Source organism: Dreissena polymorpha, chromosome 7 (assembly GCF_020536995.1).
Source record: "Dreissena polymorpha isolate Duluth1 chromosome 7, UMN_Dpol_1.0, whole genome shotgun sequence".
NCBI classification, from domain to species: domain Eukaryota; kingdom Metazoa; phylum Mollusca; class Bivalvia; order Myida; family Dreissenidae; genus Dreissena; species Dreissena polymorpha.
In genome coordinates this window covers 53,160,763-53,175,405 of record NC_068361.1, presented here as the reverse complement: position 1 = coordinate 53,175,405, position 14,643 = coordinate 53,160,763, and the positions used below count along the sequence as shown (strand labels likewise).

At 34.6% G+C, this 14,643-nt stretch overlaps 1 protein-coding gene across 5 annotated transcripts; it reads right to left on the bottom strand.

Moving 5' to 3' along the window:
• Positions 1–6,986: 6,986 nt before the first annotated feature.
• On the bottom strand, positions 6,987–12,811 carry LOC127838530 (complement receptor type 2-like). 5 transcript variants are annotated; one of them, XM_052366329.1, is made up of 8 exons: positions 12,681–12,811; positions 12,290–12,466; positions 11,759–11,932; positions 11,427–11,600; positions 10,997–11,170; positions 8,898–9,030; positions 8,358–8,440; positions 6,987–7,949 (listed from the first exon to the last, which is right to left on the bottom strand). In XM_052366329.1, the coding sequence occupies exons 1-8, from the start codon at positions 12,793–12,795 to the stop codon at positions 7,864–7,866; spliced, it is 1,116 nt and encodes a 371-aa protein (XP_052222289.1). In that variant the 5' UTR covers positions 12,796–12,811; the 3' UTR covers positions 6,987–7,863. The 5 variants fall into 5 exon arrangements, with proteins under 5 accessions (XP_052222289.1, XP_052222290.1, XP_052222291.1 ...); XM_052366330.1 differs by having other exon boundaries at positions 8,898–9,009; XM_052366331.1 differs by lacking the exon at positions 10,997–11,170.
• Positions 12,812–14,643: the final 1,832 nt, after the last annotated feature.

The window sequence follows — 14,643 nt, the reverse complement described above, 5'->3', positions numbered from 1 at the left end:
GATAACAACTACAGGTAAGACAAAAGAAAAACCCTGACAGTGAAACAACATTACCAGCTGTTAAAATAATATACGACATTGTTACTATTCTAGCTTTTTACAATATATTTTTGCTCTTAACTGTTTTTGTGGTCAGAATTTAAGCCATTTTGCGAGAAAATATATGAAATTGTCATATATGTTTTAAGAAGTCTTTAACAACCTACAATCAAGTTGCCTCATGTTGCAATACTAAACAGCACAAGTATCAGTTGAAAAATAATAAATCATTAATTCTGTTTTACGAGTATCTTGTTCATGTAATATTTATTTTTCAATGTCAATATCTACATTATGTTATCAATAATATTAATGACAGGCTGAAATCTTTCCCGAATTAATACATATTAAAAATGAAACAAATTCTGAAGCACCAACTACTTGTAATATATATTTATCATTCCAAATATCTTCCTTATGTTATCAATACTGTCAAAAAAACATAAGCATATTTTCCCGAAATTAAACATGTTAAATATGAAACATATTTAAAATAAATTTAAAAGAAACAAAATGCGAACAAGAAACAACAAAAAATGCACTTCATGTTAAACTAATGTATCCCGTCATGTACACCGCCGTACAAGTGAACTTCCTGCTGTTAATATGTTTCGCACTTTATGAAATACACTTAATATCCCCTTTGTTTATTGATCTCAAATGAACATTCATGTGTACATTCTCAAGCGTCTCTGTAACATCATGTATAATCAGGACAGTTTTTGCTGCATTTTAAAAGGAAAGATTTCCAAAGTATTGATAGTAACGTACTCAATTGATACCGAAGTAGTTGCCATTTTTGTGTAGGTGTATAAACATTTTTCGGTCAAAGCTACATGTTAGGTTCAAAGAGGGACAATATACAATCTCCATTTTATAAGTCATCATTTGGTTAGGTACAAGTTTGCGGCGAACTTTACATTCGAGTGCTTTGCATTGTTTGCTGTAATTGCATGATTCGCTATACACAGGGCACGTTTTATAATCATAATCGTGTCCTTATAATCCTACAAGCCATGCACATATTTAGTAGGACATGAATAATCATATGAGCCTTACATTTTGTATAATTATTTTTTTGTTTTTCTGGTGTAAAAACCCACCTCAAATGACGAATTTGATTTTTTTAAAGAATAGTACCGCGTTTCATCATTTCTACGTGTAGAAAGATGAAGCCATACATACAACAGGTGCTCACACGTCCGATCGTTACGGATGGAGGATGTTATCGTTAACTTGCTCTGAATTAAATCAATTGATCACTTGTACAAATGTTAATAATAATCTTAACTCATAATTGAGATATTCAAGTTTGAAAAGTGTTGCGTTAAAAAAGTCTTCAACTGAATTCATCTTTGTGTAATTCTATTCAAAAAGTGTATGGTCACATACGATTTACATGACTTTGATAACTGACATGTAACCTCTGAAGAAATTAAGGGTCATAATTTTATACCAAGTTTAACTATCATATCTTATGTACTTAATACCTTAAATCAGTTTTATGGAAGGACGATCTGATTACTAGAGGAATTGAAATGTAGGCAGATTAAAGGCACACATACAGTATAGTGTAAATACAAATTTTTATTATAAAAGTTTATATATGTTTGGAGTAATAACAATGCGTTTTCATATACAGTGACCTGACTTTGACCTATGGTGAAAAAAGGAAATGCGGCGTATCCTCACATCGTCTTTTATATACGACTATCTGTATGGGAAATAGAAGGATTCATATTTATCTGATATACTTGCGCAGTTTTTGCAGACAACGTACATATTGACAGAAAAACAGAGGAAGGAACAGACCTATAGACATATAGCTCAACATGTACTTACACTCAATCTCATGATTAAATCGTAAGAGTTTTTTTTAAGTTTAGAGAGTTTTTACAATATTACATTTTGTTATATGTTGAGACACAAAGAAAATAATATTTTGTGTAATTCTCAGTTTTATTCTTATGTGGATTTCCATAAAAATATCTTCAGTAATTTTCGAAAATGCGCAGGATTTCTTTCATACAAGCACATTCAGAGCTATGACGAACGGTGGATTCCGGTGAAACCAGTAGCGATTTAATTCGTCCAAACCAATTCTGAAAACTTTCTATTTGAATGTGAATGTATGTATAACATAGTAATTTTTACCGTGTATTATTTTTTAAAATAAAAGTTGCACATCTTCTGCCTTATAAATATTGGGTCCATTGCCATAATTAATACACTTGCGTCTTTCTTTAATTGCTAAAAACTAATTCAATGGAACACGTTATTTTCTATGGAACCGAAACATTACCATAAAGACCAAGCTTACTTACAAAATATACGATTATTGGGAGATTGGAGGACAACCGATTGCGGACAACGACTACCCGGTGAAACCAAACAAGAAATCTTGCATGCTTATTTCTAAGCTTAATTTACTATTTTGTATATTCGGATTTCACTCGAGCAGTTCCGTTGTTCGACATCCAATCGACCTCATAACACATTAAACATTATACCATTGCGAACACATTTATTCATTGAATATTTAACATTTAATTTTGACTAGACTGTTTTGTTCCCCGGTTTGGACGTGTGGCCATGGTTCACGTACTCATCGTGTTGATCTCAACTTCGATTCAACGGGTCGCCGACCATATTGTGCCTTTTATGACAACCTACCAGCTAACAGTTAAAGCCACAAAGGCTAACTTTAAAATAATATGCCCAACTGAGGCTAAATTCAAATATAAAACTATCACAAAAGGCAAACTTTAAATATACGGCAACTGAAATTTAATTATTCAAATTAAACCAAAATAAGCTAAATAGCAGAATGATAGTTTGATTTGTGGCTGTACCTGGGAAGCAGTCATCAATGCAAATTTAAACTATTAGAATATCAACTTAAGTATAAAAAAGTTATGTTGTGAGGTCGCTGTCCGCTATAAAGCGCAAAGAGTTAAACTCGGTGCGGTCACCACCATAAGAACTAGAAATGCTAATGATCTTTTGATGACAGCGAACCTAAACTGATACTGGTTGCCGGATGAGTACGGTAATCATTTAGCTGTCCAGAGATTTACTCAAAACATTTTGAGGCCTCTCTTTTTGAACGCATGCAATGCACCCGCTATCTGCTCAATAAAGACAGAATTCCCAAGGGTGGATAGTTGTACTCCGTCTGCAGCGAATAATGCTGAAATTACTTCCCTTAATTTATTAATACTTTATATAGAAACCCTCATTTATGTGCATAATTTTGTTTGCTGCATAACTGTTTATTCTTCTCCTACAAGAGTTCATAGCGACAAGATCATCTGAATAATGCCACGAACTGCTTGGCAAAATTTGGGACCACACAATTTTACACTTGAAACTGAAAGCATCATTTATGAAGTTAATAATGACATCTATAAGATAACGAATGTTTTTTTAAATCCAGACGACCCAAGTCATTACCATCGCAGTGTAATAATATGATCAAATCTGGTGTCTCGGCAACTTGCTTTAATGTCTTTAATTTGCTGACAACGTCCAACAGTGATTAACCATCATATCCCTGCCACATTATGTCTGCGTTAGTTTAACCCAGATTTACACCTTCCGGCCTCTGTCTCGCCGCTTAAAAAGCTTGCTTGAGTTTGGATAAACCAAGGATCCACACTTTGATTGGACCTAGAAATACTTTGTTCTATATACAACAATGCCCTTACTATAACAAAACAGGTAACGACAAGCTACAGCTTGAAAATGTTTTTTGACAATTGCGGTAATGTATAAACGGATTCAGGCTTAATATAAACCCGATACGACTCTGAACGCCATCTACCAGCTTTCTTTATAGTTTCAACATCACAACCTGCCATTGCCGCAGAAGTTGCTGCCCCGATTCTAAAAAATGCGATGTAAACTTGCCACAATCCAGCTCCCAGAAGCCCAAACCTTTTTTTAGAATGGCTGCAAATTAGTATCTCGTTAAGAGATTTCCATCTAAATGACAGAAGAATGGCCCACTAATAGGTCTTCTCAGGAACCCCGAAATGTTGTTTACCGCACATATTTCTGTTGAAGTGGATTTGTTTATCTTTAAAATTGTCCCTGAACCATATTGATTTATCCGATTTTGGAACGAGAACAACAGGCAATGTTTTTGAATTTTAAATTAGAGAATACTTAAACGGACCCGCAAATCTACAAGCCGCAACCTCAATGTTTATTTTTTACTTTAACATATTTAAACGTCACGTGCCGACTTCAAATCACATGCATCTATTAAAAAGTCTTGGTCCATTAAACCCAAGACGAAAGACTTTCAAAAATCCCTCTTTAAGTATTTCAGCATCTTGTAGATTTGCATAATTGTTCAAATATGAAATAAGCACATCAGTATTTATCGGTGATTTTCCCAGACTTAGATCAATATTTTCGCATGTTGGCGTAAGGGTGTCTTAGTCTGAAACCCGGTCAAAATCCAGCAAAACGATGGTCCTAGAGAGCATGGGCCCTGCCTGGCAAGAATCTTCTATTTTTCTTAACATGCACTCCGCTGACGCAGACATACACATATAAATAGGATGATTACCACTACAACTAAGACAACTATGCCTATATGGACAAGGATCCCTAGCACACCGGCTGTAATTAAAGTCATAACATTTTCTTATCATGACTCTTTCTGCACCTGCCCCCTGCATAGAAGGTCCCACATAAAGCAACCAAAGCCCATAATCAGTTTTATCAAAGCGGGTACAAGTAGGATCAACCGCAAGGCGCAAACGAAAATGCTAGACATAGGCTTTCCAACCCAGTCCTACATGCCTTCTTTAAGCAGTCCTAATTGTACTCATGTACTTGAGTAACTCATGCGTCCTGTGAGGATTTGCTGTTACTAGCATATACTAGAAATGCATCTGACCACGCTTCAATTGTATTTATTGATTTTGAAGGCTCAAGTGGTTTGATAATCAACTTCCCAGATTGACTGAGGTTCAAACCATGCACCTGTTTCCCTTGTTGAGACTCTTATAGTGAAGCCTTATCTATGTACATTCCTGAAATTGTCTTTTGTTTAATGGCAGGTGATACATGACAACCCAACTGGTTGTGCACACTTGCAATTGGCATGGGATTAGTGTCAAAATGGAAAGGCAAAACCTGTATATTACCTGGGTAAGCCTTCACGCCAACTGGCACCTTTGGAGCTGCTGCATCGGGAATCAACTCAATGCATGACCCAGGGGCTGACTCTGTAGTCTGTGTACTTGTACAAGGGACTGCCTCTGCGCTTGATGGCCCAGGGCCTGACGCTGCAACAGATGGCATACTGTCAGTGACTGATTTCGCCTCTCGCGTACGCTTTGAGATGATTTTGCAAGTTCCATCATGGAATCCGTTGCCCGCTTACTTTTTGCTTTTGCCATCGGCATTGTGACTTGGACGTTATCGTTTAGAAACATGACAAATAAAATAAATAAATAAATCAACATTTCATTTAACACTGCAACTTGCTGGTGCATAATATTTTTTCCTATAAAACTGCTCATACCAATAACATAATACCATATGATGACGATGATAACCACAATAACAACTTTTTTAATCGATAAAATCGAGCTCAAATAAATGTCATCAAATTAAATACATCACATACAGTACTCCTTAAGTCATTATGCTTAAACTCTGAACTTATAAAACAATGAAATTGTACACATTAAATTATTTTTGCCAAAATTGTTAAAGACATTTTTTACGAACCTTTAAATTTTCGCCTGATCCGAAAAGAGGAAGTGACAAGGCGGTGTAAACACAACATCATCCCGTACAAATTATCACTACTATTTTACATAAGGCGGTGTTAAACTAACTCCGATCAAAATATCCCTATGTTTTACAGAGTAAAACAGAACAGGACAGACCACAGTCCAAGAACGATCGGTTATCGATTAACGATAACCGCTATAACTGTATTTACCATGATTCTATGAGATTTCGAAATGAGAAATGTTGGTTAAAAGAGCTAATGTTCTTGAGGATATTCGCGAGGTGTTTTATGTAGGTAAAATTGTTTCTCAAAATTAGCATTAAAATGCAGACTGTTATCGCTGACAGGCATACTTGTATAATCCCTGTTTCAATGTACTGCAATGAGAATAGTAAAGTCAAAATGAACAAATATAAGTAACTCGACTGCGAAACATGGTTTGAGCATTTCCAAATCAGATCACAATAAAACTTAAAAAAATCCAAATTAAATTTATTAAAACATATCCACGTCTTCATTGTAATATTGAGACATGTAAACCTCGTATACTCACTTAATGTGTTATCAAAAAGATACGTTTCTCATTTCAAATCTGCAATCTGTATCTTATGAATAAGATGTGGGCACATTTGTAATGATTGAAAAATGTGCCGCTAAAAGTTATTGCTGCTTTGAACGACAATGTACACAAATTCATAAGTAGGACACTAATTACCCGCACATGAACACTAGTGTTCTTGTAATTTAAATTTTTTTAAACATAAGGGATGCGATGGCCCTATATCGCTCACCTGATTCCAATTATCCATCAATTCAGTCCAGAGTTGTGATCATCGAAATCAACATGATAACAATAATTACTTTATGACATTTTCTACTTTTATGAGATTTAATATAATAAATAATATTGATAATCCACTTTACTGAAAAGTTTTCAATATATATATTATAACTATGTTTAAGTAAAAGAAGGTTGGTTTTTAACAGGCCTGCACAAATAATATATGTCGTTCATGTGTTGGTATCCGTAAATAACATAATGTGGGATTCAAACAGTTGCTGTTGAACGTAAACGCTTATTATATATTATAACCTATAATACCTTTGTATTATCATCGAGAATAGAATAAGCAACAATAAGACACGTACCAACAATATCATTTTTATTCATTAAATGCCACAAATTTGTTAGGACAAGTCATCTTTTATTATCAACTCAGACAAATCAGTTATATTTGTAAAGATGATTGTGTAGGTTTCGAATCAGTTCACATATAATTAGCAGAGGACGATCTTACTATGATATGTTTGCTAAATATAAACAGTTCAATATAAGCAGATCTTGCTGAAACTGTCCACGTCTATAATACACGTTTATCACCCAGTAGTAAATTATTAATGACATGCACACAGCAAACTACCTAAGGTTCAACTTTACTAAGTTAAATCAAATTGCAATTACATGTAGGGTTGAAGAAGAAATTGTAAACGTGGGACGAACGATCGTTGAAGACATCGCAAAAAGATCGCTGCCATAAACTCAACTTCAGCATTTCGCTATAAGGCCTAAAATAATAGAATGTACATCAACCAAATAAGAGAGTCGTGTGTATCAACTATATATTTGGTGAAGTTAGAAATTCTCGAAATTGTATACATTATCTGTTTAAAACAAATAATGTTGCATAATGATCTAGTTTACTTTGTTAAAGCCTTACAATCAACTACACCAATTGAACACCACGTAATTTATCAAAAGACATGTAGCTGTGTGCACTATGTTGTAGAACTTTCAGCATAATTTAGTTAGAATAATATATACAACACAAAGTATATTATTAAAATGGTGTGCAAAAGAAAGTACAAACTAAGACAAAGCATGCCTTATTGACTTGTCACTTATCCAATAGATCAGTAGATTGTACATGTCAAATTAGTGTATTGTCCGAATTGAAACATCATGAATAGCCAGTGAAGTATTTGTATGTGATACATCCGGTGTGTCGCACTAAGCATTGGGATTAAAGTTTGTATTTGTATGTGGCGTATCCGTTTATATGACAGCAGCGTTAGTGAATGAATGAATATGTATGAGACATATCCGGATCATCGTCCAGGTTACTGTAGTCTGACGTCGACTTGTCCTCTGTTATTGCTGGAATATTAATATAATTGTGTTGGTCAAATAAGGATTTAAAATTATAAATCAGTATATAAGATTAAATAAAAAATAAAGTATTGACTATAGAATGTGCATGTTTTAATTGTGATATCTTTCAGATTCGTCCTGTGGTTGATATTTGGGTTCATTATAACAATGCATTAATATACAAAAGCATTGCGGTAATGACACTGCCAAGTAAAATTATTTATAATCGTTTTTACAATCATGATGGTATTCCTGAATTTTAAAAGATTGTATAAAGATATGGTGTGTTTTAAGTTTATCGTAATATAATAAACGAAAGTTTTAATTAGTTTTCAAGTTAAAATGATTTACACTTTTTACACTTCGTGTTTTCTTTATGTTCTAAATAATATTGCAGAAACAATTGTAAACTACCTATGTCTGTGCCATGAGAAGCTATCCCATCAAATGCCCTATTTTCGTGCACGTTCCTCGTAGATTCGCAACCTTGGGGTCGCCTGCGTAGAATGAAAACCAAGATTTAATGCAGATTAGAGAAATATCGAGATTTTACATTTTCATTATTTCAAATAGTATAATATTACATACAATGATGACAAACCAATAATGCAGTTAATGGTAAGGATGGAATGATGGTTAGTGCCACCATTTCATGAAACGTAACATCATGTCATATTTTAATCAATTTGGTTTTATACAATTTTAACAAAACCTCGTTATAAGTACGAACAAGGTTACAATAATTGCAGCGCTAAGTAGTAAATATGTTTTGATACATTTTATTTGTAACGATGGTTAAACAACAATGAATATATAGTGTGTTTTTAACACCGTGCCGGTTCAGAGCATACAAATTAGGTCCAGCTAATACAATAAACATCTGTATGCGTGATATAAGACATTCCGAAACCAGAAAGACAAAATCTCTTAATTTCAATGAAGAATGACGATTACCTCATTTTTAGAACGACCACAATAACCACTATGAATATGATAAGTGCCACACCCCCTCCTGCTGCACCGGCAATGATGGCTACAGGTGGATCACTCGTGTTGTCGTCTTCACCTATCGCAGTTAAATCCATATCTGCGTAATATCTAAACTTAAAGGAGGTGTTGATTTCCTCACTTAACAAGCAATTTACACACTAAGAGAATGTGATGCATTTAACAAAATTATCAATTCACTCAAAAATGTATATTAAACTGACTTTAAAAAAGATTGATACCGAGTTTTACCATCACAGACGTGAGTGTACTTTTTCTTAAAGTAAAATACTTAACAAAATACCAGCACGAGTATATCAATAATAAAAATAAGTCGTCCCTCTAAAGCATCTCAAACAGCCAACGATACAATTGCCATCTATATTGCACGAAACGGGTGCGTTTGTTGTTGATTATAAGCACATTTCATGACATTTTTGATCGCCTCTCTTTATACGTTTACATCTTGATCTCTAATTGACTGAATTATTTGAGGCTTGTGTGCTTCATGCCTTTGTGCATACGACAATATGTCGTCAAGGGAAAGATCTCCAGACCGGAATAGCTTCGCTGTTAAGATTGCTAAAGAGCATGCTATTTACCCTGCCCTTCTGTTTCGTTTCAGTGTTACTTGGTAGTGTCAAAGTCTGGAGATCTTTCCTTTGCAGACATATTGTCGAATGAACAAAGTCCAAATCCTCCTTCCCTCTTTGAAGCCAAGAACATACGTCATAAAGCAGACAAGCCACAAATCATGCAGTCAATGAGAGATCAAACTGTAAACGTATCAAGTGAGGCTGTGATGAACTGTATTCCCGAATCAGATTGTTATGTGCTTTGGCAAAGTGTATATTGACCTGACTAATTTGGCGTAACTTCTTCAATAACAACAGGATATAATATTGTATGTAGAATGGTGAACAGGATCCACTTTTAAAAGAAAAAAAAAACACACTTCATTACCTGACCGCGTTGAGTGCGTTAGAAAGAAATTAACACGTGTTAGCAATTACTAGAAATGCATCAAACTATTACGCACTAACGGCACTGTTTTCTAAATAACACAACGGACACGGTTATGAATGCAATTGTGCGAATAATACCCATACAAACATGATTGGATGTTATTGAGATTAAGTACATTCAATATAGGGATAATACACGTTTACGAGGGCATGATCATATGCGGGCGCTCGAAAATTCCATTTCGAACGGATTTTAAGAACGCCCGCAGATGATCATGTCCGAGAAAATGTGTATTTTCGCTATTATTGCATAAACAAATCACACATACCAAAATAAATTAAAATAACAATGAAAACAATATGTCTTGTTCATTCGACATCGACAAAATAATTCGTTCAAGGTTGTGTTTTACATATGCCTCACTCGGTCATCATCCGAAATGACGAGGCTTTACCTTCGGATGGGCAGTTTTCCATTTAAAATGTGTTTAAACAGTGGATTAATGCAAACTTGAAATGCAGCCGCGAAAAATAAGAAATGAGGAATTATTTTGGAATTTACAGCAGGAGCGTTGAAGGTACATAAACACTTACATTTACAGCATAGTCTTTTGAAAGTGTTGAGTTAATAACCTTATCTTCATTGACGTTGCCTATAAAATAAAGCTGTTGTCAAGAGAGTGCAGATGGTATAATTTGAAAAGTGGATTGAAATAGTCATTGCCATTATCCCTGCATGCATGAGGAAAATGGTGCGTATTCAGTTCCTCATTTATACCTGGAGAGTCGTCGAAGGCTGGAGAAGGGAAGTAATTGCGCCTGGACCAGATTATGGATACGAAACATAAATAACAGGGATTGAATGGCACGTGAATCGCCTTTTTAATACACGATTTCTCCCGTTCAAGCCCTCCTTTTGCCAAGTTTCTGCACCCCAGCAGAGGGCATTATAAATAGAGTTTATGCAATAATAAGTATTTACCACCTTCTTACGCTTTGCATGTGTGCTTACCATCATGCCGAACAATCAATACCATACAAGTGAGTACAATAATAAAAAAGGAAACATCAGGGAAACATAATATAATATAATAGAATTACCCTTTGGGTTGCATATTGCTGTTTCCCACGTCGCATTTGCCTGACACATAATGAGTCTTACGTTTGATTCATATCCAGCATCACATGTCACATTTGCTTGCGATCCATAAGAGGTGGTAGTTTTGTTTAACAGGTAGTACACTCCATTTAGAATTTTTGGAATGGTACCACAGTCTAAATGAAACAAAACACAAACGATACATGTCACCGCTCGTTCAACTTGCATTACAACTCTGTTAAATACAAGTTGACGCTATCAATTAATCGATTTAATTAAGTCGAATAAAAGCGACCATTGTCATTGTCTTTCAATAGCACAATTGCATGTGTGCTAACCATCATGCCGAACAATCAATACCATACAAGTGAGTACAATAATAAAAAAGGAAACATCAGGGAAACGTTATATAATATAATATAATAGAATTACCCTTTGGGTTGCATATTGCTGTTTCCCACGTCGCATTTGCCTGACACATAATGAGTCTTACGTTTGATTCATATCCAGCATCACATGTCACATTTGCTTGCGATCCGTAAGAGGTGGTAGTTTTGTTTAACAGGTAGTACACTCCATTTAGAATTTTGGTAATGGTACCACAGTCTAAATGAAACAAAACACAAACGATACATGTCACCGCTCGTTCAACTTGCATTACAGCTCTGTTAAATACAAGTTGACGCTATCAATTAATCTATTTAATTATGTCGAATAAAGGAAACATCCGGGAAACTCAATATAATACAATATAATAGAATTACCCTTTGGGTTGCATATTGCTGTTTTCCACGTCGCATTTGCCTGACACATAATGAGTCTTACGTTTGATTCATATCCAGCATCACATGTCACATTTGCTTGCGATCCGTAAGAGGTGGTAGTTTTGTTTAACAGGAAGTACACTCCATTTAGAATTTTGGGAATGGTACCACAGTCTAAATAAAACAAAACACAAACGATACATGTCACCGCTCGTTCAACTTGCATTACAACTCTGTTAAATACAAGTTGACGCTATCAATTAATCGATTTAATTATGTCGAATACAAGCGACCATTGTAATTGTCTTTCAATAGCACAACATACACAATAAAGATTGCGGTTTAAATTGAATTAATATTCACAAATACAACGTGTTGTGGTGTTTTTTTCCTCCATAACATGACAATCAATATAATACGCATTGAATATGTACTAAATAATCTAAACAATATGCCATCAGAAACACAACGTAAGTACTATAAATTATAACGAGTTTTGATCCAACATGAAACGTACGCAATAAACCTTACCTTTTGCAACACAGTTTGCTGTTGACCACTTTGCATTTGCCTGACAAATAATCTTGCTAATATTCGATTCATATCCAGCATCACATATTACATTTGCTTGCAGTACGTAAGTGGTGTTTGTTGTGTTTAAAGGAGTGTATGCTCCATTCAAGATGGCTGGTGTAGCTCCGCAGTCTACTATAGACAAGAGACACAATATAAACATCACTTATCGAACAGTTCCTATGCTTTAATGGCTAATAATTAAGATAATATAATTTATTAAATATACACGATATTGTAGAACACAGTTGTTTATAACTACTGGTACATTATTATTGATAATAAATCTAGCTTATTTACAAGTTTAATTGTCAGTACGCATAGTTGAACAGAGTGTTTGAATACTTACGTATAATGCAGTTATAGTTCCCGTTGTGAGTCCAGCCGTTGGCACAGCGTTGTCTCGTTTCCCACTTAGTACACGGGTAGGACTGGTAAGCAATACAGGCCCTGAATCGATGCATGTAATTACGGTACTGCAATGCTGTGTAATATGTGTCACTTAACAAAAGTCACGTCGCGGATTGTAAGGTTTAACCCAAACTTATAAATAAAACATAATTCGTATTTTGACATTAAGACAATTAGTGCACTATTAACTTTACTACACACGACAATATAAAGAAGTGAAACTAAAGCCTCATCTGTTTCTTAATTTCGCATGATACACTCCATCTTTATCAATCCTATAAATTGATTATGACGTTACTGTTTCGTCTACCTCATTATCAATCGGTGACTTCACGAGTCCGAAATATAGGCCTACGTCATTGGAATAATAAAGGTTTTGTGTAAGCCATTATTAAACCACACTGTATTATTCCGGAATTAGTGTATACCTTACATGTTAATTATTTGTCTTAACATTGAAGATCAAAACAATCCACTTATTATTACGAGTATATGTGCAGTTTGTACTGTCGGTTTTTATTTCAATATATCATCTCAAGGTCACAAACGATAAATACTGTTTACTGTTTAATGTTTTTCTAATGTTTTACATTTATGACACTCTTATTTAATTAAGTGCTTTCCTGTCATGATCAGAGAGAGTTCAGTTTAAACCTATTTATTTTAGCTCGATTGCATCGAAAGCCTAAGGCTTATATAAATGCTCTCGAGTCCGTTTCCTGGGCCTAGAACCAGTACTTGGTGTCTTTGGGGGAGATCTAAAGAACGCTCCCTCGGTGGGGATCGAACCCGTGACCTCTCGGTCGCTAGGCGGACACCATATCCGTTACACCACGGCGACCTTGCACTGGTCAGTAAGAGCGCTCTGTACAGTTTTACGCTTCTGTATTTTATTCTTACATTATGTTCTCCTTATATGTGTATATTCTCAGAAAAAAATACGGCTGCGCACTGGCGCAAAAATCCAAAAATATACACATATATATTTACATACGACCCGAACAAACTGATGCATTTGGTACACGTTGACTCAACTGCCACTTGATATGACTCGAGATTCCTGAAACAAAATGCTCATTATTTATGGGAAACAATTTTTAGCAATGTTAAATCGATAGTTTTAAATTATCATCTCTTATTTTGATTTAACAAGAACCACATGTTTATACACCTAAATACCCCGATGGAAGAACACAGAGTTTTATTGGTTTTATATTCATTCGTTGTAATATATTTGTTTTTGTTTTTACACAAAGACGCAAAAAATAAGAATTTATATAAAAAACACGAGGTCAAATTGGTTTCTAAAAATATTTCGTTTACTTGCAATAACTGTGATATAAATGAAGACTCGACCCTTCTCCCTTGTATAATATGGTGTAAGGCAACTTTTTAAAAACACTTTTTATCCCAAAATTTAGGTTGGAAACGCGAAAGATTACGCAAGGCAAATTTGACAAATACTTAACTAATCAAAGTTCATATTGTCAATAGTTATGTTTCGCGCGCAAATCACATTCAATTATTTTAGGCGAGCATGTGTACCAATATAGTCCAACTTCAAACATGACAGTAAGAAAGCGTTAAAGCCCGATTTCGCTGTCATTCGACCGTTGACCTTTGAAAGTGTAAACTTTTTCTTGGAAAATTGGAATGTTTTTTAAATGAACAAATCGTCGAATATGGCATATGTTTACATGCAGACCATAATTGCCTAATTCAGCCTTAAACACGTTTGAAGTTTTATACTTTAGCTTGGTATTTATTTTGAGATTGAACATGTTAAAAATACTTTTCCTGGTATTACGTATCCAATGGTCCGTTACAAAAAGAAACACTTATTTTATGCATTTATACATACACACTTTGGTTTCTTTCGTTTACATGTTAAAATATATAAA

Bases quoted from the DNA above. Each gene is read 5' to 3' on its own strand.
- LOC127838530 (XM_052366329.1), bottom strand. From the start codon at position 12,795: ATGCATCGATTCAGGGCCTGTATTGCTTACCAGTCCTACCCGTGTACT. The intron at 11,601-11,758 runs GTAATTCTATTA...TGTTTCATTTAG, and splicing joins AGCAATATGCAACCCAAAGG to ACTGTGGTACCATTACCAAA. The intron at 9,031-10,996 runs GTAATTCTATTA...GATATTACGCAG, and splicing joins AGCAATATGCAACCCAAAGG to ATATGGATTTAACTGCGATA.